This window comes from Neofelis nebulosa, chromosome 7, assembly GCF_028018385.1.
Source record: "Neofelis nebulosa isolate mNeoNeb1 chromosome 7, mNeoNeb1.pri, whole genome shotgun sequence".
NCBI classification, from domain to species: Eukaryota; Metazoa; Chordata; class Mammalia; order Carnivora; family Felidae; genus Neofelis; species Neofelis nebulosa.
Genome location: NC_080788.1, coordinates 96,294,306 through 96,317,806, shown reverse-complemented (window position 1 = coordinate 96,317,806; position 23,501 = coordinate 96,294,306). Strand labels below are relative to the sequence as shown.

At 36.9% G+C, this 23,501-nt stretch overlaps 1 protein-coding gene across 2 annotated transcripts in view; it reads left to right on the top strand.

Moving 5' to 3' along the window:
- The window catches only part of MDGA2 (MAM domain containing glycosylphosphatidylinositol anchor 2), an 875,114-nt gene that overhangs the window by 457,627 nt on the left and 393,986 nt on the right, over positions 1-23,501 (top strand). For both annotated transcript variants that reach the window (XR_009264432.1, XM_058738955.1), the window contains exon 3: positions 7,399-7,573. Coding sequence is in view for 1 of the 2 variants with exons in the window: in XM_058738955.1 (XP_058594938.1) it covers positions 7,399-7,573 (175 nt within the window). In the remaining variant the exon portion in view is untranslated. The remainder of the gene's footprint in view (positions 1-7,398; positions 7,574-23,501) is intronic.

Below are 23,501 nucleotides of genomic sequence, written 5' to 3'. Positions count from 1 at the left end.
AAATGTTCAATGAACATAAGAAAATGTTTATTCTATGTATGAAAGATTTTTAAAAATATTTTATTCGTCATATGTGTTGATTTTATTTTTCAGCTCCTCCTCGTCTTGGTTATTTTTTAAGTTAATAGAAAAAAACTGAACTATCTAGAACTTCCTAGTTCTCAAAGACATGGATTGGAATTTCCTACTGCAACTGCATTTTTTTCAAATTCTTTCATTTCTAATTTTGTTTACATTATGTCTTTAGCTGCCCTGTACTTTACTGCATACCAATTAATGACAATATATTTTTGCTATCAGTTATGACTTTTGTTACGTAAAGTAATGACTTTCTTTTCCCATTAGTGTTTATATGTATGTATACATATATATACACACATTCTATATATATGTTACATATATTGTATGTGGACAATATATATATTATATATGTACATATGTATGTGTATATATAATATATATTACATATTATATAGTTATATATATGTATTGTATATTGTATATGTATATATACGTACATAGATAATAGCATAGAAACTTGTTACCTTTAATTCCAGTCTAACAAACTTTTTAATAGGCAAATTCAGTCTGTTCATATTTACTTTATGACTGATGCAGGTTGTTTCTATCTTACTCTATGGTTTTTATTTATTTAGAATTATATATTTCTCTTTCCCTTTTGGTCTCTTCTTGCCCATTTTATCAAATTTCTATTTATCCAATTTCTTTTCTTTCCACTCTCTCCTTTTTCTCATTTTCCCTGCCACTAATGGAGTTGTGCATTTTTCTATTATTTTAATCAGACATTTATGATTTTATTATTATTTATAAACAGAATACCTACAGTTTCTTCCATAAAGAGATTTCTTCCAACTCTCCTAAAGTTTACGGCTTTAGTATAATTTTTCTCTTCCCTTTTCCTTCCATTCCCATCAATCATTAAGTTTTATTTCCCCTTTGTGTCCTGCGCTCGCTCACCCCAAACTCCAAGATTTTGCTAAGATATTACAGATCCCTTTATTCTATGACTTTTAGGTTTTAAGAAACTTTACTTAGTACTTAAGTTGTATGTTACCCAGGAAAACTTTACTTACCCATTAAAGAATGGACACATATTAACTGCTCACCAACATGTGCTTTTCTCTGTCTTCTCTAAAACCAACCCTCAGATCCAGTTATTTTGTTGGGTGATTACTGTCTAAAATATTTTTGTCAGGTGAGTATTAGAACCCTGAGATCACTGTATGTTTTCATATCAATGAATATTTTCTTTCCACACTACATGAAAGAGATCTTGATTGTTTGATATGGAGATAGAGACCCTGCCCCTACCTTTTTCAGTAAATTCTGGTGCTATTTACACTGTTTTCAAGCAGTCAGTGTTGGGAGATGGGTTTCCTGACGTCAAGCTGACCTTCTGTACCACCCCAGACTTATCAGTTAAAGTAAAATTTGGCTGTTAGTCACAGAAAATCCCCCCGTAAGTATGATGTAAACAAGATAGAATTTTATTTCTCTCCCATGTAGAAGCCCAGCATTATAAAAAGAGTTCAGGACACGTAGGTACAACTCCATGATGTCAGAAATTCAGATTCTTCTGTTTTATTGCTTCTCTGTGCTGGACCTTGTTCCAAATCAGCTCATGGTCCAAGATAGGGGTCAGCAGAAATGTGCAGAAATGAGCAAAATGTAGATTGCTGCTTCCCTCTGAGGACACTTTTGCTCTAAGCACACTGGTAAGAATGTGGATGAATAGATAGCTAGGAAATATCATTTTTGTCTTGGGCAGCCATGTGCCTGCTGAATATTTGGGGCTCAGTTACTACAGAAGGAGAACATTGGGGAATGAGAAGGCTCTGCAAATTATAACAGTTCATTCCTTCTGTTGGAACTCTACACAATTTTCTCTGGAGACTTTGAGGTCACAATCTTAATGTTAGTGTATCTGGAGGTTTCTTCTCTCATCATTAGAATGTCTTTTTGTGGCTCAGTAATATTTCCATTTAGTATTTTTTTTCGAAGTAGAGAAGAAGAAAAGTTTTTTCCTAATTGATTATTTTCATTTTTCTCTATTCTCTTTTAGTTTCTCTATTTTCTATATTTCACTATAGAATTGTATTATTTTTTTAAAACTTATTTATAATAAACAGTATTTGTTTATGGTAAAATAAATTTTGTAAATAAGAATTCTAAATTAAAATCTTAAAAAAGGAAACATTTTAACTATTCTCTTCTTTTTTCTAGTCCCACTCATTGAGTTAGTGTTAAATTTTGTGTATTTCTGTGTGTATTTCTAACAAACATATTAGTATATATGCACATGCATACATACACATGTGCTCACTTTATATGAGAATATTCTTTTGTTCCTTTTTTATTTAATAAAACATTTTATATCTTAATCCTTTAATGCCCACATTCAGTTTAATTTTAGAATCAGTTAGTTTATAACCACTTCCCTATCATTTGATATTCAGTTGTTCCCAGTGTTCTATTACTACATATACATTTTTCTGCATTCTTATTCATGCAAATGTTAGGAAGGTAAATTTTAACCAGATAATTGCTAAGTCAAAGTGTGAATATGTTTCGATTTTTTGACATAATTTACAAAGTTTCCTTTCCAAAAGGAAGCTTCTACCAATTTGTCTTTTCAGTATCAATTATGAAACCCCAACAATACAAAGATATTATCAGCATTTGTGACTGTTGCATCTAGAATTTATTTCAGTGTGAAGGGTGTGTTGGAGAGTCAGCTATTATTAATTATTATTATTATTATTATTATTATTATTATGGATATATAGTCAGTTGCCCTAACACTATTGATTAAATAATAAATGGCTGGATGTAGACATAGATATAGTTATGGCTGTTTCTCTATCCTTAAAAATCAGTGTTTCTTGAAGTGTGGTTGCTACATCTCTAGGGGGACCCTGCGATCTTTACTGGAAGCTTATGTAGAAAATAGTATTTTTTTTTACTGTTGCACTTGCAGTGATGGTGCAAAGCAATGGTGGATAAAACAGGCAGCACCTTAGCACAAAACAAAGCTGTGACATTAAATTGTACTATCAGTCTGTATTCTTCTCTACTTGCTTCACTAACATGTACCCAACAGTGAGAAACAAACAAAAAAAGCAATGTCACTAAGAGTATCGCCAGTAAATCAGTAAAAATGATCAAATTTTAAGATCGTCAAAGTTGAGTACTGTATTTTTAATATTCTGTTGACAAAATAAAGAAATCCCATAAAGCATTTCTGCTGCTTCCTATAATACAGAGTTTTTCTCAAAGTAAAGGACTTGCGTGATTGAGTCTTGTACTGAACTTGCCACTTTTTTCATGGAATATAAAAAGCATGACTGTTAATACAAACTCTGGTTATTCAGACTTGGGTATTTGGCAAACATTTTCTTAAAAAAATCAGGGAAGTTGAACCTCCCATTCTAAAGAAAATACCTTTGCCATATTTGTTACTAATAATAAAATTAAATTTTAAGAGGAAAATGAGAATTTTGGAAAATCTGCTCACATTAAGCATGATGGCTTCCCAACACTTAAAGACTCTTCTGAAGAGATTGGCAGTGAAATTATTAAATATGCTCTTTGTTTTTGGTATTGTGTGATGAAAAGCATGAATATTTAGAAGATCTGCATAAGTCAGTGAATTCATATTTTCAAATGACTGATGTGCCATATTACACAATCATGTATGAGTGAGAGATCCATTCAAAGTGCAAGATAAACCAATGGATTTTAATGTAACAGAATAGAAAAAGTTCACTGGTATGGTTTTAGAATTCACTCTGAAAACATTCGGAAACTACCATTGTAGAGTTTTAGTGTAGTATCAAAGGAGACTATCCACAGTGATCTGAAAAGGCTACTGAAGTACTCCTCCCTTTCCAAATAAATATTGGTGTGAGGCCAGATTTTCTTCATATATTTGAAACAAAACATTTTGTAGCAACAGATTTCATGTAGAAGCTAATATGATTATCCAGTTGGCTCTTTTTCACTAAACTGGATATTAAAGAGATTTGCAGAACTATGAAACAGTTCCATTCTTGTGGCTCCTGGGTGGCTCAGTCGGTTGAGCCTCTGGCTGTTGATATCAGCTCAGGTCTTGATCCCAAGGTAGTGGGATCCTGCCCTGTTGGACTCTGTGCTGAGCATAGAGCCTGCTTAGGATTCATTCTCTCTCTCTCTCTCTCTCTCTCTCTCTCTCTCTCTCCCTCTGCCCTTCTCCCCAGCTCACATGCTCTCTCATTCTCTCTCATAAGTAAATAAATAAGATTAAAATAAAATAAAATAAAATAAAATATAAAACGGTTCCATTCTTTTTACTCAATTATTTTTGGTTGTGGAAAATATAGTCTTCTGACTAAAAATATTCCTTGTGTTAATATGTCATCAATTTATTAATATAATTTGAAATGAGTTAATAATACATAGTTTAATATTACCTCAGTTTTAATTTGTAATACAGTAATTATGAATGGATAGAATCAATCTAAATGAACAAAAGTTATTTAAGGTCTTCAACAGCTTTTAAGAAAATAAGGTCATTTTAAGACAAACAAGGTTATAACTGCTGGTATGCCTCATAGTTTTTTCTCTCCCTGTTTTTCTCTCTTTTCTGTCTGATTCTGTCACACACACACGCACACACACACACAGAGGCACACACAGGCACACACACACTCACACACACTCTTACGTACTTTCTGTCTCCCCTATTGCTGAATGATTTCTAGTATTATAACAGTACAATGCAACTTAATCATTGTATCTTAAACTTTTTTTTAACGTTTTTATTTATTTTTGGGACAGAGAGAGACAGAGAATGAACGGGGGAGGGGCAGAGAGAGAGAGGGAGACACAGAATCGGAAGCAGGCTCCAGGCTCTGAGACATCAGCCCAGAGCCCGACGCGGGGCTCGAACTCACGGACCGCGAGATCGTGTCCTGAGCTGAAGTCGGACGCTTAACCGACTGAGCTACCCAGGCTCCCCTCTTAATAACATTTTTAATTTCTGAAAGTGCTAGGTCATTTCCAAAATTGAATTTATACTGAACTTTTTATAATATGAAATATTTTAGTATTATGATAGCCAAATAAATTTGGCATCTTAATTGGAATTAATTTTTTTTTTTTACATTTATTTATTTTTGAGAGACAGAAAAAGGCAGACTGCAATGGGGGAGGGGCAGAGAGAGAAGGAGATACACAATCCAAAGCAGGCTCCAGGCTCTGAGTTGTCAGCACAGAGCCCAGAGGTGGCGCTGCAACTCACAACCCATGAGATCATGACCTGAGCTGAAGTTGGACACTTAACTGACTGAGCCACCCAGACGCCTCTTAATTGGAATGTTTTATTTATCTTAGATTACATCTTAGAGATATTGATTATCTTAGAATTGGCATCTGTTTATGCAAGAACAAAACTATGTAATTTGTTTATTTAATCTTCTTTTTTTGTTTACTTGTAGACTCTGAAATTTGAATGAAAACATAACCCTAGATATTTCCTTGGAAATACTACTTGTCAAACCAGTGCCCTTGTTACATCTTGTCTTTTTACGAGCATATTAGTAATCAGCTTATAAATTGCTTAAAGTCAGGAGTCTTGCCATTGGCTTTTGTCTAAATTCCACACACACAGAACATGTTGAATAAGAACTTGATACTTATGTTTGTGAATGACTCAGTTTTTATAAATCTCTAAGTAACATTTTCATTTCATTCACTATTAAGGACAAACATGATTATATTCATATTGATACTTTAATGATGTGGAAAACTTTTTAAAAATACTTTTAACATCATTAGATTATAAATTTTAATTAATATATAAACATAGTATAGCTAATGGGAGTATTATAGGATTTCAATTTTGAAGACTCAGTCTTTAGTTACATTTTCATTTCTTCTTTTTTTTTTTTTACATTTTTTAATTTATTTTTGGGACAGAGAGAGACAGAGCATGAACGGGGGAGGGGCAGAGAGAGAGGGAGACACAGGCTCCAGGCTCCGAGCCATCAGCCCAGAGCCTGACGCGGGGGCTCGAACTCACGGACCGCGAGATCGTGACCTGGCTGAAGTCGGACGCTTAACCGACTGCGCCACCCAGGCGCCCCTTTCATTTCTTCTTCTATGTTTAACCAAGGATTTCTGTCAACCACTTCTCAACCTAAAAGTAAAAACAAATGAACAAAAATATTGTATACAGCAGGGGCAAGGAGAGAAATAAAACCAAGTTGTTTTTATTTCCTATTTTTTATCACTTTACATTACCATCATGTGGCTTTTTTTCAGGTTTTATAAACTAAAATACACAAAATTTGAGTTGAATGCCAGTCTTTATTGCTAGCCAAAACTAAGTCTGTTATACACAGCTGTGTTTATTTATTTATTTATTTTTATTTTTGGGACAGAGAGAGACAGAGCATAAACGGGGGAGGGGCAGAGAGAGAGGGAGACACAGAATCGGAAACAGGCTCCAGGCTCCGAGCCATCAGCCCAGAGCCTGATGCGGGGCTCGAACTCACGGACCGCAAGATCGTGACCTGGCTGAAGTCGGACGCTTAACCGGCTGCGCCACCCAGGCGCCCCAACACAGCTGTGTTTAAAAGAATGCTATTGTTTATAATGGAGTGTTTTATATATTCAAAGTGTTTTGGCACTTTAGTAAAAATGCTGTCTTTGAAAAAGTTTGCACATTTTTTGAAAATAATTATTGGTATAAAATAAATTCTTTTTATCAAAACATATATGTCATTTATGGACTTATTAAAGCAAAGCCATTAGAAAAAAACCCCAGAACTTTTAACAACCAGTATGTGTGTGTGTGTGTGTATATATATATATATACACACACACACACACACACACACACAGTCTCAATAAGCCATGAGAGTCACATGCTTAAATTATCCAAATAAAAGAGGAAATTTAAAGTAAAATAATGAAGCATGTCCGAAAAGAAAGTGAGAGCCTTCCTGTATTAAATAAATAAAAAGTACCTTAGAGCGTTTGAAAAATATGGAAGTTTAAATTCTCAACAAAGAGAGAAACGAATCCATATCTCCAACATATTACCTATGTTTAACTCCTTTTATGTTATATTTATATTGCCTTACACACTGATTAAGCTATGCATGAATTCTATGCAATTGAATAAGAATTGTACACACTACATTTACTATACAATAATGGAATTGCTATCAAATTTTTATAATTCAGTTGTGCACATAAACTTAAAATTTTTTCCCAGCAATTTGCCAGGAATGGCATATAGCATCTCTGAAAGCAAACTTCAAATGAGTAATGGCTATTTGATTTTTCTTTGAGAAAACCAACCTAAAGTAACAATCTTTGTTGATGCTTGCTCAGATCAGGTGGACCAAAACAGCAGGAAGTGCCTCTGACAGATTCCAAGACTCAAGTGTCTTCAATGAGACTTTGAGGATTACAAATATTCAGCGACACCAAGGAGGCCGGTATTACTGTAAAGCAGAGAATGGCTTGGGGTCCCCGGCGATAAAGTCAATCAGAGTGGATGTGTACTGTAAGTAACTTACCCAGAAAACTATGATTAAGTCTACTATGGGTTTTTGTCTGACAACTTGAGATATATTTTCTTTTCATCTTTATGTCTTTCAGAAAAATTATGGTTTGTTCCCCCCCAAATAGCCTTCTGTTTAGTTGAGGATAAGAGTGTATAAGATAATTATAGCTAATTTAATATATTTCCTGAAGAAATAATCTGTTTTAGAAACTTTCGTAATTTTTTGTGATAAAGTAATACATGTTAATCATTTAAGAACCAGAATAACAAGAAGACAATAAATGTTATTGATCATACCACCCATGATTGTTAGAGTTTGAGTGTATATACCTCCTATCTTTATGTGTATGTATATAAATACATTTGTAATTACATAAAGAAAATATTATGCGATACATACTGTAACTTGTTAACTTTCCCTCTGTGTGAAGTCAGCTGTTCTTGTGTTTGGAAAGGCACATCATGTAAGTGGTATTTGGATTGGCTTGTGAATGACCACAATCTCTAGGTAGAGTCTGCTTTCAGTCCACCTCTGTGGAAAGTAACCAGTACCTTGGGCAATGCTGTGCCACCCGTAAAGTGTTTGTTGATTTATTTTGGTTGTTAGTCTCATTTTTCCACTTTTTGCTGTTAGCAAATTGTTCTTAGGCTCATTTTTTCACATTTTGCTTTTAGCAAATATACTTAAAATGTTCTTGGTCTCCTTATCTTCTCCACCAAAACAAATCAAGGGCCTACTTTCATTTCATCCTTTTGCACAGGTTTATCCATCATTCCGTTGTCTTTTTATGAGAACTTGCATTTTTTTAACTCTCTACTAATTAGAATAAAAATGGTTTTTTCTCCTCCAAGTAATTCAGACATAGTAACAAGTGAGGAGTTCCTGTCTCTCTGCCTTTCACTGTGTCCCTTTCGATGTGCAACAAGAGATACATTGTTAGGAAGGTGACTGGAGTTATACATGATTTCTTTATTGCACCATTTGCTGAATCTTATTTAGTTATTCAGGTGACTGGGAGGTGCGTAACAGGGCTGCATTTGTGATTCATCTTCCACTCTTGGATGCTTGTTCCCTTCCTGGAAAAGAGGAGAGAGAAGTCCTGTCCCATTCTGTCTAGCATCTCTAGCCCCTTAGGCATCCCCTGGCATAATTTAGGCATCTGCACCCTGTGTGCATCCATGTGCATCTAGGGCACACAGGTTGGCCTTACTCATTTACCACCTAACCACAGTATAGCCTCTGGCCCTTCTCCTAATCACATATTTCCATTTAGTTTCCTTAAAAACAAAACAAAACACTATTTTTACTAGTTTTGTTCACATACAATCTTTTAAAGTTTTTATTTAAATTACAGTTAGTGTAACATACAGTCAATACTAGTTTCAGGTGTACAGTTTAGTGATTCAACACTTAATGTACATCACCTGTTGCTTGTCACAAGTGCCCTCCCAAATTCCCAGCACCTGTTTTACCCATTCCCCGCCCCCCGTCCCTTCTGGTAACCACCACTTTGTTCTCTAAAGTTAATCGTCTGTTTCTTGGTTTGCCTCTCTTTATTTCTCTCTCTCTCTCTCTCTTTCACTCCTTCTCTCTTTTGCTTGTTTCTTTTGTTTCTTAAATTCCACATATGAGTGAAATCATATGGTATTTGTCTTACTTTGACCTATTTGACTTAGCATAATACTCTCTTATCTCTATCCGTGTCATTGCAAATGGCAAGATTTCATTAGAAATTACATATGAACAGCCACTCTGGAAAACAGCATGGATGTTCATATATTTTGTAATTAAACTAAATTTAATCTAGTTTACCTAATTACATAATTACGTACTTCTATTATTTAACATTCTAGAGTATATTCCTGTGCTTTTTTGTTCTTATAATTTTGGTCGTGACATTTTAAAACACACAACTTCAATACCTTAAACACGATTCTAAAATCTAAAAATTTCTGTAAATTAAATGAGTGTATTTTGTTTTGCTTTGTTGGGCGTTATTGGTAATTTTTTTCAGTGAAACCTGATGTGAACTTGTTTGATGGCAACCACTGCTCTAAAATTACTCAACTAGAAAAACAGAAAAGACTTTATGCTCTTTATTTACCCTACTTTGTATGAATAATCATATGTTTTACTCAGGAAATTATATATTTGATTACACAGTATTGCCACAGAGCCTGTTGGATGTATTATGTAATACATGGTATATGTACTGTATTATCTTCTGAAAAGCTGAAATATTCTGAAAAACATTCCCCAAAGGTTTTGAATATGAGATTGTGACTTTCATTGCCACCACAATAGGTTTAGTAATAATTTAAACAATTACATTGCTGGGTTAAAAATCAAAGATAGGGGCGCCTGTGGGCTCAGTCGGTTGAGCGTCCGACTTCGGCTCAGGTCGTGATCTCGTGGTCTGTGGGTTCGAGCCCCGCGTTGGGCTCTGTGCTGACAGCTCAGAGCCTGGAGCCTGCTTCGGATTCTATGTCTCCCTCTCTCTCTGACCCTCCCCCGTTCATGCTCTGTCTCTCTCTGTCTCAAAAGTAAATAAACGTTAAAAAAAAATTTTTTTTTAAATAAAAAAAAAATCAAAGATAAAGGGGAACTGACATTGTTAGGACTTAAAAAAATATTCTTTTTCTCCTCCTTTTACTACAAAGCCATCTCAGTACTATTCTGCATTATACCCACCCTTTTCCATATGTTCACATCTCTTGCTGTCCAGACTCAGTTGCACGTTTTGGTAGAAATGATAGCACTATTCCTTGCAGCACTCCAAAGCCCCGTTGGTCTTTTAAGACTTGGGTCACCTTCAAGACAGCCAGGAATGAAAGCACTGGCTTGTTTCCTTTTTCTTTGCCTTCCTTTGGGATTTTTCCCGTACAACCAGGACCTGACAAACATCTTACTCTGTCACTGAAGGGAGATGTCACTGTGATACATATCAGAGTGAAGTACTTCCAGTACTTTTCTTTGTGCCCAAGATTTATTAGAAAGCTGCCTAAAATTATTTTATTGGAGAAAATAACGTGTATTAAATTGTGGACCATATGAATAAATGTGACATTGCTGAAATATAAATTTTCCAGATAATGCCTTACCTTCAGGAAAGATCTTTGTTTGTGGAATCTAGACATGTGTTTTAAGTGATTATACCTATTCTTAAAGGTCTGGATAAATAAATTCCTCCAGATAGTAAATTGTTAAGCGTTTTAACTCATGAGAATACTTTACAGTAGAGACAGCTAAGCCTACTTGAGGAATCCATGTGTTCCAAATATAACCTTGACTGAAGACTAGTTTTTAGGCTTAAGTATGTGTTCTCTGCATGAATCTTTATAATTTAAAACCTGTTCTGTCATTGTTAATAAGACTATGACTAGCATAGAAATTCTGCATGCATTTAAATTGGGCAACCTTGGGGAGTTCCGGAAGATGGCGGCGTAGGAGGACGCTGGGCTCACCGCGCGTCCTGCTGATCACTTAGATTCCACCTACACCTGCCTAAAGAACCCAGAAAACCGCCAGAGGATTAGCAGAACGGAGTCTCCGGAGCCAAGCGCAGACGAGAGGCCCACAGAAGAGGGTAGGAAGGGCGGCGAGGCGGTGCGCGCTCCACAGACTGGCGGGAGGGAGCCGGGGCGGAGGGGCGGCTCGCCGGCCAAGCGGAGCCCCCGAGTCGGGCTGGCAAAAGCGGAGGGGCCGGACGGACTGTGTTCCGACAGCAAGCGCGACTTAGCGTCTGGGAGGTCATAAGTTAACAGCTCTGCTCAGAAAGCGGGAAGGCTGGAGGACAAAGGGAGGGAGAGCTGCTGAGCCCCCGGACGGCAGAGCTCAGCTTGGCGGGGAACAAAGGCGCTCGCCAGCGCCATCTCCCCCGCCCATCCCCCAGCCAAAATCCCAAAGAGAACCAGTTCCTGCCAGGGAACTTGCTCGCTCCGCGCAAACACCCAACTCTGTGCTTCTGCGGAGCCAAACCTCCGGCAGTGGATCTGACTCCCTCCCACTGCCACAGGGCCCCTCCTGAAGTGGATCACCTAAGGAGAAGCGAGCTAAGCCTGCCCCTCCTGCCCCCAGGCACCTTGCCTACCCACCCCAGCTAATACGCCAGCTCCCCAGCACCACAAGCCTGGCAGTGTGCAAGTAGCCCAGATGGGCCATGCCACCCCACAGTGAATCCCGCCCCTAGGAGAGGGGAAGAGAAGGCACACACCAGTCTGACTGTGGCCCCAGCGGTGGGCTGGGGGCAGACGTCAGGTCGGACTGCGGCCCCGCCCACCAACTCCAGTTATACACCACAGCACGGGGGAAGTGCCCTGCAGGTCCTCACCGCTCCAGGGACTATCCAAAATGACCAAACGAAAGAATTCCCCTCAGAAGAATCTCCAGGAAATAACAACAGCTAATGAACTGATCAAAAAGGATTTAAATAATATAACAGAAAGTGAATTTAGAATAATAGTCATAAAATTAATCGCTGGGCTTGAAAACAGTATACAGGACAGCAGAGAATCTCTTGCTACAGAGATCAAGGGACTAAGGAACAGTCACGAGGAGCTGAAAAACGCTTTAAACGAAATGCAAAACAAAATGGAAACCACGACGGCTCGGATTGAAGAGGCAGAGGAGAGAATAGGTGAACTAGAAGATAAAGTTATGGAGAAAGAGGAAGCTGAAAGAAAGAGAGATAAAAAAATCCAGGAGTATGAGGGGAAAATTAGAGAACTAAGTGATACACTAAAAAGAAATAATATACGCATAATTGGTATCCCAGAGGAGGAAGAGAGAGGGAAAGGTGCTGAAGGGGTACTTGAAGAAATTATAGCTGAGAACTTCCCTGAACTGGGGAAGGAAAAAGGCATTGAAATCCAAGAGGCACAGAGAACTCCCTTCAGACGTAACTTGAATCGATCTTCTGCACGACATATCATAGTGAAACTGGCAAAATACAAGGAGAAAGAGAAAATTCTGAAAGCAGCAAGGGATAAACGTGCCCTCACATATAAAGGGAGACCTATAAGACTCGTGACTGATCTCTCCTTTGAAACTTGGCAGGCCAGAAAGGCTTGGCACAATATCTTCAGTGTGCTAAACAGAAAAAATATGCAGCCAAGAATCCTTTATCCAGCAAGTCTGTCATTTAGAATAGAAGGAGAGATAAAGGTCTTCCCAAACAAACAAAAACTGAAGGAATTTGTCACCACGAAACCAGCCCTACAAGAGATCCTAAAGGGGATCCTGTGAGACAAAGTACCAGAGACATCACTACAAGCATAAAACATACAGACATCACAATGACCCTAAACCCGTATCTTTCTATAATAACACTGAATGTAAATGGATTAAATGCGCCAACCAAAAGACATAGGGTATCAGAATGGATAAAAAAACAAGACCCATCTATTTGCTGTCTACAAGAGACTCATTTTAGATCTGAGGACACCTTTAGATTGAGAGTGAGGGGATGGAGAACTATTTATCATGCTACTGGAAGCCAAAAGAAAGCTGGAGTAGCCATACTTATATCAGACAAACTAGACTTTAAATTAAAGGCTGTAACAAGAGATGAAGAAGGGCATTATATAATAATTACAGGGTCTATCCATCAGGAAGAGCTAACAATTATAAATGTCTATGCGCCAAATACCGGAGCCCCCAGATATATAAAACAGTTACTCATAAACATAAGCAACCTTATTGATAAGAATGTGGTCATTGCAGGGGACTTTAACACCCCACTTACAGAAATGGATAGATCATCTAGATACACAGTCAATAAAGAAACAAGGGCCCTGAATGATACATTGGATCAGATGGACTTGACAGATATATTTAGAACTCTGCATCCCAAAGCAACAGAATATACTTTCTTCTCGAGTGCACATGGAACATTCTCCAAGATAGATCATATACTGGGTCACAAAACAGCCCTTCATAAGTTTACAAGAATTGAAATTATACCATGCATACTTTCAGACCACAATGCTATGAAGCTTGAAATCAACCACAGGAAAAAGTCTGGAAAACCTCCAAAAGCATGGAGGTTAAAGAACACCCTACTAACGAATGAGTGGGTCAACCAGGCAATTAGAGAAGAAATTAAAAAATATATGGAAACAAACGAAAATGAAAATACAACAATCCAAACGCTTTGGGACGCAGCGAAGGCAGTCCTGAGAGGAAAATACATTGCAATCCAGGCCTATCTCAAGAAACAAGAAAAATCCCAAATTCAAAATCTAACAGCACACCTAAAGGAAATAGAAGCAGAACAGCAAAGGCAGCCTAAACCCAGCAGAAGAAGAGAAATCATAAAGATCAGAGCAGAAATAAACAATATAGAATCTAAAAAAACTGTAGAGCAGATCAACGAAACCAAGAGTTGGTTTTTTGAAAAAATAAACAAAATTGACAAACCTCTAGCCAGGCTTCTCAAAAAGAAAAGGGAGATGACCCAAATAGATAAAATCATGAATGAAAATGGAATTATTACAACCAATCCCTCAGAGATACAAACAATTATCAGGGAATACTATGAAAAATTATATGCCAACAAATTGGACAACCTTGAAGAAATGGACAAATTCCTAAACACCCACACTCTTCCAAAACTCAATCAGGAGGAAATAGAAAGCTTGAAGAGACCCATAACCAGCGAAGAAATTGAATCGGTTATCAAAAATCTCCCAACAAATAAGAGTCCAGGACCAGATGGCTTCCCAGGGGAGTTCTACCAGACGTTTAAAGCAGAGATAATACCTATCCTTCTCAAGCTATTCCAAGAAATAGAAAGGGAAGGAAAACTTCCAGACTCATTCTATGAAGCCAGTATTACTTTGATTCCTAAACCAGACAGAGACCCAGTAAAAAAAGAGAACTACAGGCCAATATCTCTGATGAATATGGATGCAAAAATTCTCAATAAGATACTAGCAAATCGAATTCAACAGCATATAAAAAGAATTATTCACCATGATCAAGTGGGATTCATTCCTGGGATGCAGGGCTGGTTCAACATCCGCAAATCGATCAACGTGATACATCACATTAACAAAAAAAAAGAGAAGAACCATATGATCCTGTCAATCGATGCAGAAAAGGCCTTTGACAAAATCCAGCACCCTTTCTTAATAAAAACCCTGGAGAAAGTCGGGATAGAAGGAACATACTTAAAGATCATAAAAGCCATTTATGAAAAGCCCACAGCTAACATCATCCTCAATGGGGAAAAACTGAGAGCTTTTTCCCTGAGATCAGGAACACGACAGGGATGCCCACTCTCACCGCTGTTGTTTAATATAGTGCTGGAAGTTCTAGCATCAGCAATCAGACAACAAAAGGAAATCAAAGGCATCAAAATTGGCAAAGATGAAGTCAAGCTTTCGCTTTTTGCAGATGACATGATATTATACATGGAAAATCCGATAGACTCCACCAAAAGTCTGCTAGAACTGATACATGAATTCAGCAAAGTTGCAGGATACAAAATCAATGTACAGAAATCAGTTGCATTCTTATACACTAACAATGAAGCAACAGAAAGACAAATAAAAAAACTGATCCCATTCACAATTGCACCAAGAAGCATAAAATACCTAGGAATAAATCTAACCAAAGATGTAAAAGATCCGTATGCTGAAAACTATAGAAAGCTTATGCAGGTAATTGAAGAAGATATAAAGAAATGGAAAGACATTCCGTGCTCATGGATTGGAAGAATAAATATTGTCAAAATGTCAATACTACCCAAAGCTATCTACACATTCAATGCAATCCCAATCAAAATTGCACCAGCATTCTTCTTGAAACTAGAACAAGCAATCCTAAAATTCATATGGAACCACAAAAGGCCCCGAATAGCCAAAGTAATTTTGAAGAAGAAGACCAAAGCAGGAGGCATCACAATCCCAGACTTTAGCCTCTACTACAAAGCTGTCATCATCAAGACAGCATGGTATTGGCATAAAAACAGACACATAGACCAATGGAATCGAATAGAAACCCCAGAACTAGACCCACAAACGTATGGCCAACTCATTTTTGACAAAGCAGGAAAGAACATCCAATGGAAAAAAGACAGTCTCTTTAACAAATGGTGCTGGGAGAACTGGACAGCAACATGCAGAAGGTTGAAACTAGACCACTTTCTCACACCATTCACAAAAATAAACTCAAAATGGATAAAGGACCTGAATGTGAGACAGGAAACCATCAAAACCTTAGAGGAGAAAGCAGGAAAAGACCTCTCTGACCTCAGCCGTAGCAATCTCTTACTCGGCACATCCCCAAAGGCAAGGGAATTAAAAGCAAAAGTGAATTACTGGGACCTTATGAAGTTAAAAAGCTTCTGCACAGCAAAGGAAACAACCAACAAAACTAAAAGGCAACCAACGGAATGGGAAAAGATATTTGCAAATGACACATCGGACAAAGGGCTAGTATCCAAAATCTATAAAGAGCTCATCAAACTCCACACCCGAAAAACAAATAACCCAGTGAAGAAATGGGCAGAAGACATGAATAGACACTTCTCTAAAGAAGACATCCGGATGGCCAACAGGCACATGAAAAGATGTTCAATGTCGCTCCTCATCAGGGAAATACAAACCAAAACCACACTCAGATACCACCTCACGCCAGTCAGAGTGGCCAAAATGAAGAAATCAGGAGACTATAGATGCTGGAGAGGATGTGGAGAGATGGGAACCCTCTTGCACTGTTGGTGGGAATGCACACTGGTGCAGCCGCTCTGGAAAGCAGTGTGGAGGTTCCTCAGAAAATTAAAAATAGACCTACCCTATGACCCAGCAATAGCACTGCTAGGAATTTATCCAAGGGATACAGGAGTACTGATGCATAGGGGCACTTGTACCCCAATGTTTATAGCAGCACTCTCAACAATAGCCAAATTATGGAAAGAGCCTAAATGTCCATCAACTGATGAATGGATAAAGAAATTGTGGTTTATATACACAATGGAATACTACGTGGCAATGAGAAAAAATGAAATATGGCGTTTTGTAGCAGCGTGGATGGAACTGGAGAGTGTGATGCTAAGTGAAATAAGCCATACAGAGAAAGACAGATACCATATGGTTTCACTCTTATGTGGATCCTGAGAAACGTAACAGAAACCCATGGGGGAGGGGAAGGGAAAAAAAAAAAAAGAGGTTAGAGTGGGAGAGAGCCAAAGCATAAGAGACTGTTAAAAACTGAGAACAAACTGAGGGTTGATGGGGGGTGGGAGGGAGGGCAGGGTGGGTGATGGGTATTGAGGAGGGCACCTTTTGGGATGAGCACTGGGTGTTGTATGGAAACCAATTTGACAGTAAATTTCATATATTAAAAAATAAAAAATAAATAAATTAAAAAAAAAAATAAAAAAATAAATTGGGCAACCTTGTTAAAAAATTGGATTATAGTCTTAAGATTCATCTGTGCTTGGATTTTGATTTGATGTTGGACTATTTGATTGAATAGATACTCATTTTGATAAACCATAAATGAGAAAGCAACTTTATTTCAGATACTTTTGCTCTATTTTAAGAAATGCTAAAATAACAGCACTGATTTTTCTGTTTGGATCCATGGTTTTAGACCATCACCTAAACTGTAGATTTCTATATCTTTTCACAACTGGTTCTCTGAGTGGAACTGTCATCAGTATCGACAGAACTTGGAACACAGGATGGGCCTACAATACAAAATATAGAAAAATCTGCAGATAAGGACTATATTTGCAGTAACAAACTGAGGCCATAATGGCTTGAATTTAACAAAAATTCTAATAAATAGTATTATAATTTAGCTTTGAATCCCCTGTAATAGATGATCTCTAAAATGTGCCCAACAAAGTATTAATTTTAAGGCCACCATTTTTATGGAGAGTTTTCCTAACAGTGAAAATGTACATCTCTCATTAAGCCCTGTATTCTAATAATAAATTTCTAGCGTTTAAAGCTAATACCAACCTAAAATAAAATTTTGTGATAGCTCATTATTTTGATGAGGAAATTTAGTTTTAGAAAAGGAACCTGCTGGGGCGCCTGGGTGGCACAGTCGGTTAAGCGTCCGACTTCAGCCAGGTCACGATCTCGCGGTCTGTGAGTTCGAGCCCCGCGTCAGGCTCTGGGCTGATGGCTCGGAGCCTGGAGCCTGTTTCCGATTCTGTGTCTCCCTCTCTCTCTGCCCCTCCCCCGTTCATGCTCTGTCTCTCTCTGTCCCAAAAATAAATGAAAAACGTTGAAAAAAAAATTAAAAAAAAAAAAAGAAAAGGAACCTGCTACAATGCTGATTGATATATATGGTTTTTATTAGATAGATATTTTTAAATATTTGTGACTCTGTATTAATATTCTGATCAATTTGGGCAGATTTATTAATCTGAATTAGCAATTTGGTCCCACAAAATTTTCTGAAGTTTCTTGTAGTAGAAAAATTGGACTGTATAGGTTTTATAAAGCAACTACCAAATGTTTTTATCTATTTATTTACTTTTTACTATTTCAACCAAGAATACTGTTTTCTCTGTGTTACTATTTTGACAAAATATAACTATATTCCTTAACTTATATGACCTATCACTTGTTTTCCTAAGAATTATAAAAGTATCCAAGCGTTCTATGAGCTATAATTTCTTAATAAAAGTATATTTTATAACTAGGGAGATTTCATAGCCATGTAATGATTTAATTTTTTTTTCTAAAATCTGCCCTAGTCATTTATTTAATATTTCTGATTAAAAGCTAATCAATGCAATCCTTCTTTTGCTGGGATATATCTTCTGAGAGTTTGATAACTAATAGTTATATGCTTGAAAGACACATGTAGAATTAGTTCTACTTAAAGTTGCTGCCTTAATCATATGCATTCTTTATGTCTTCTCTCTAGAACCATGCTAAAGCAATAGTAAGGGAATAAAACAACAACAAATACATACAGGATAGAGAGAATGAGAGAGGAGATGAAGGAAAAACAATTTTGAAGGAACAGAATCAGATCAGGAAATGGCCACTGCTTATTTAGCATACTAAAGAAAGCTTAAATCAAAGCCATCAGTTTAAAGGACAGAACTGGCATACTCATGCAGTCGAATCCTTCAAAAGCTCAGCAATTGGAGACACCACTTAGCTCCTGAGTGTGAATGTAATTTAGTGTAAAAGCAGAAGAATTGGCTGAAAGTCTATACCAGAAGAGTTACACACCCTGATCTCCTTCCACGTTTCACACAATTCTATGCCTCCTTTCCACCAGCTTCCCAGTCAACTCCTACAGAAGACTAGTATTTATTTATTTATTTAGTTAGTTTGTTTGTTATGTGAGGTGTTGAAACTGAGAGACTTTGAACTAAGAAACCTGGAATCATCAAAAACAGGAGGTAACGTACTGCACTTAAATCAGGGTTATTAGGTCAAAGTTTACATATTCGACACAATCCGTTCTCATATTTAGTTCTGAAAATGCCTTCCTGGCAGAATATTGAAGAATTCCTGTGTAGGAAATCTGATTAACTCTGGAGGAAAGGCTACAGGTCCTGACAAGTAAGGGACTTGATGACAACAGTCTAGCTAATACACTTACAATGAAGCTACTATTGATCACAGAACTACCAATAAGCCATTTCATAACTGATTCTTAAATGGGAATATACCCTATACCCCAAAACTTGAGACAGTCTTTTAACAAAAAAAGAAATAAACCAAGAAAAAGAAATAGGAAAAAGAATTCAGGAAGCAAGGAGAATTCAGGGACCAAATACAAAATAAAACAAAATTATTGATTATTTTAATTAGTATTCTCAAAAAAAAAAAAGAAAAGAAATATTGCACGTATGTAACAAGAACAGGAAAAATAAAAACAAGGAATTTTCAGAGAATATCAAAGAATTCTTGGAATATTAAAAATGATAACATAGGGGTGCCTGGGTGGCTCAGTCAATTAAGTGTCCAACTTTGGCTCGGGTTGTGATCACGTGGTTGGTGAGTTTGTGTCCCGCGTCAGGCTATGGGCTGACAGCTCGGATTCTGTTTCCCTCTCTCTCTGCCCTTGCTCTGTCTCTCTCTCTCTCTCTCTCTCTCTCTCTCTCTCTCTCTCTCAATAATAACATTAATTTTTTTAATTCAAAAAATTACATAAGTTATTAAAGATAAGTTTGAAATCTTAAGGACAGTAAAACAAAGTTTAATAATCAAAGGGATGGAACAGGAAAAATAAGATAAGAGCATGACAGAATTAGTCCAGCTGATCTAACATTTGAATGGAAATTCCAAACAGAGAAAATACAGGTGAATAAATTATTTTTTAAAAATATTAGGAAAATTTCCCATCATATTTGGGCATGCATTTTTCATTACTTAGGTGTCTAGTACAATGCAGTAAACTAGATCTACACAGAAACACATCAATATGCAATTCAGAACACTAGGAGAAAAATAAAGATCTCAAAAGTTTTTAGAGAGTTTTGTGTTTTTTTCTGAAATGGTCACATGTAATGAATTAGGATTTAATATGGCACATGTCTTAATAGACTCAAGAAGCCAGAAAACAACCGAGTAAAGCTTTGAAATTTGGAAGGAAAATTATTTCCAAACTAGAATTTCCCACACAGCCATTGTTTTTTTTCATGTGTCAAAGAAGATCCTTTTTAGAAGAAGACATTTTTAGACGTATAAAATTTCCAATTTTTTTCTGCCTTGTTCCCTTTCTCAGGACACTACTTTTATGTATGTAGCACCAAAACCAGAAATTAAATCAAGAAATAAGAAGAGAAATAATAGTATTATTGTTATTATTATTATTATTATTATTATTATTGCCCAGGAATTGCTCCTGTCTTCCTCAGGAGCAAAGATTAAGCAGATTTGCTAGAGGACCCTTTAAGTTTGGAAGTTTTCTAAGCTCACAATTCCTTAGCTATGAGCTAAGGAAACTTCATGTGCTGCATTCACCTGGGTGGGAATTATTATTCTATATATTATTAATTATTATCCTATATACAAGAGTCGTATATAGGAGAATATAGAGCCGAATCTTCCCAGGATGGTAAATGATAGTTGTGCATTGGGTCTCAAGGGAAACCAAGACAAAGTGAAGCTGGAAGAAAGAGGCTCCATGAAGGACGTTTTCATGGAACAGATGCAAATGGTGGGTTGCGTGGCTTTAGAGAGTAATTTTACACTTTTCGTAGAAAGCTTAATAATATGGTGATGATAGGTGACTACACAATTGAGCAAACAAAATATGGGTATTATTAACAGAAGACAAAGAAAAAGTTTTATGAAATGAAATGTAATTGAAATATATTACAAGGTTCAACTGTGAAGAATACTTAGCATAGTCATTAGTAACAGCAGCATTTGACTTAATCAGAAGTATGATTGACGGAGGATGGGAGACTTAGTACAAAAGGGTGAGTATAGTTAGTAAGGGCTTCTCTAGAACAGGAAAACATCAGTAAGACAATAGGAAAATGAAAAAAAAGCTATAAATGGCAGTTAAACATTTAGAAATATTGAAGGCAAAACCAAGACTGGTTAAGAGATGAATTAGATAACGTTGCCTCTGGGTATTAGAAATGCTTGAGGTGGTGTTTTGTATAATTATTTGGCTTTCTAAACTATGTGCATCTATAATTTGTTATTTTTTTTAACTTCATAAAATATAGATTTGAAGATTTTGCCTTGGAGCTCCTGGGTATCAAGCTTCTATAAGTCAAAACTAATTTCATTCCAAATTGTATCAGAAGACTGTTTTTTCTAAAACTTAAGACCAGATTTCTTTCACATTTTTCTTGAATTCTTCATAAAAATCCATATCCCTTGATATTTGACACCAAATAAAATTGGCTGAAAAGATATCTTACAAGTAAAAGATGGGCAATAACAAGGGACATTGGTGCCACATCCTAACTGATTTTTCTCCAAACTTAAGCTAAAACTCAGGTTAATACACTGTCATTTATTTGCCTGTCGTTTAGGATGAAGCTTAAAAAATAAGTTTTGACTCTTCATGCATTCAACAAATGTTAGGTGGCTATTCAATATATAATTTCATTACATTTTGTGAGGCTAAATTATTACATAATTTGTATTTTCATTGAGTTTAAACTGCTTAAAGGGACAACATGGAATATATAGTTAATTTAAATGGAATACAAATATTAAGCAATAAGATAAATAACATAAATTATACTACACAACATGAATGATGTGTCAAATGACACACAAAATGTAGTGCTGGGAGTGAGAGGGTCTTGTGGACTCTGCTCATTAAAGAAGTAGGGTTTAGGGGCTCCTGGGTGACTCAGTTAAGCATCTGACTTGGGCTCAGGTCATGATCTCACAGTTGGTGGTTTCCACCTCCACGTCTGGTTCTGTGCTGACAGCTCAAAGCCTGGACCCTCCTTTGGATTCTGTGTCTCCCTCTCTCTCTGCCCTTTCCCCCACTTGTGCTCTGGTCTCAATCTCTCTCTCTCAAAAATAAATAAGCATTTAGAAAAATTAAAGAAAAAAAAAGAAGTAGGGCTTACATTGTAGTTTGAAGGATGAGATTTGAGAGAAAATTCCTCATGACATTTCTACATGTCTTGTGGCAGTTTTCATTCTGAAGCTTTTGCTCTGTTTGTGTAGCAAAGAGCCTCTGATATTAGAGATGGTGTTTGCTTCCAGGGCAGAGGGAAAATTTGTTTACTGACCAGGGTAATAAAGGTAATGTCTCCTTCAGGAGCAATGATTGAACAGATTTGCTAGAGGACCCTTTAAGTTTGGAGGTTTCCTAAGCTTCAATTCCTTAGCTGTGAGCTAAGGAAACTTCGTGTGCTGCATTCACCTGGGCTGCCCCCATTTGCTTCCCTGGAAACTGAGGGAAGAGGAGAACCCATGAAAACATGAGGCTCATATATCCATCAGAGACATGAATAATAAAGTCCTTTGTCTCTGACCCAGGAGTCTCATGTCTTCAGTGAGCATCCATGAAACTGTGACAGGCTAACATGTTAGCCAGAAAAATAACGGAAATACCAGACTGTTAAGAGTCTTATTTAAAAAAAATTTTTTTTACATGTTTATTTATTTTTGACAGGGCGGGGAGGGGCAGAGAGAGAGGGAGACACAGAGTCTGAAGCAGGCTCCTGGCTCTGAGCTGTCAGCACAGAGCCAAACACGGGGCTCTAACTCACAAACTATGAGATCATGACCTGAGCCAAAGTCGGACACTTAACCAACTGAGCCACCCAGGTGCCCGTAGACTCTTAAGAGTCTTGACACAGAGTTTAAATAATTAGAGGGGAAGTCCAGGGGCCCCTGGGTGGCTCAGTCAGTTGGGTGTTCAACTTTGGCTCAGGTCATGATCTCATGGTTTGTGAGTTTGAGCCCCATGTCAGACTCTGTGCTGACAGCTTAGAGGCTGGAGCCTGCTTCGGATTCTGTGTCTCATTCTGTCTCTGCCCTTCCTCCACTTGTGCTCTGTCTCTCTGTGTCCCTCAAAAATAAATAAATGTAAATTAAAAAAAAATAAATAAAAAAATAAAGAAAACAAAAATTAGAGGGCAAGGCCAAAAGTATTGCATAATGAGTGAGCATTTTGACTAAAGGCACAGAAGAGAGATTATGAGAACTGTATTTGGGGGAATACTGACTATAATGGGGGATTAGAGGAGGAATGAGAGCTTAATTTGAAAGATGAGCTGTCAGATTGTGTTGAAATCTTTCTACCAGTGTTTTCAAACCAATTGAATGATTTTCTGCCATATATGTAACATCTTAAGAAATTATAACTTTAGGATTTAGGACTTCATAATTACTGATGAGAGTCAACATTCTCCTAATATGAACACTGCTTCATTTGCCCTCTCTAAGAAGCAACAACCACTCATTGGGAGCCCCAAGATCCATTTTTGGAGGAATAGAGTATTATAAATATGTGAGATAT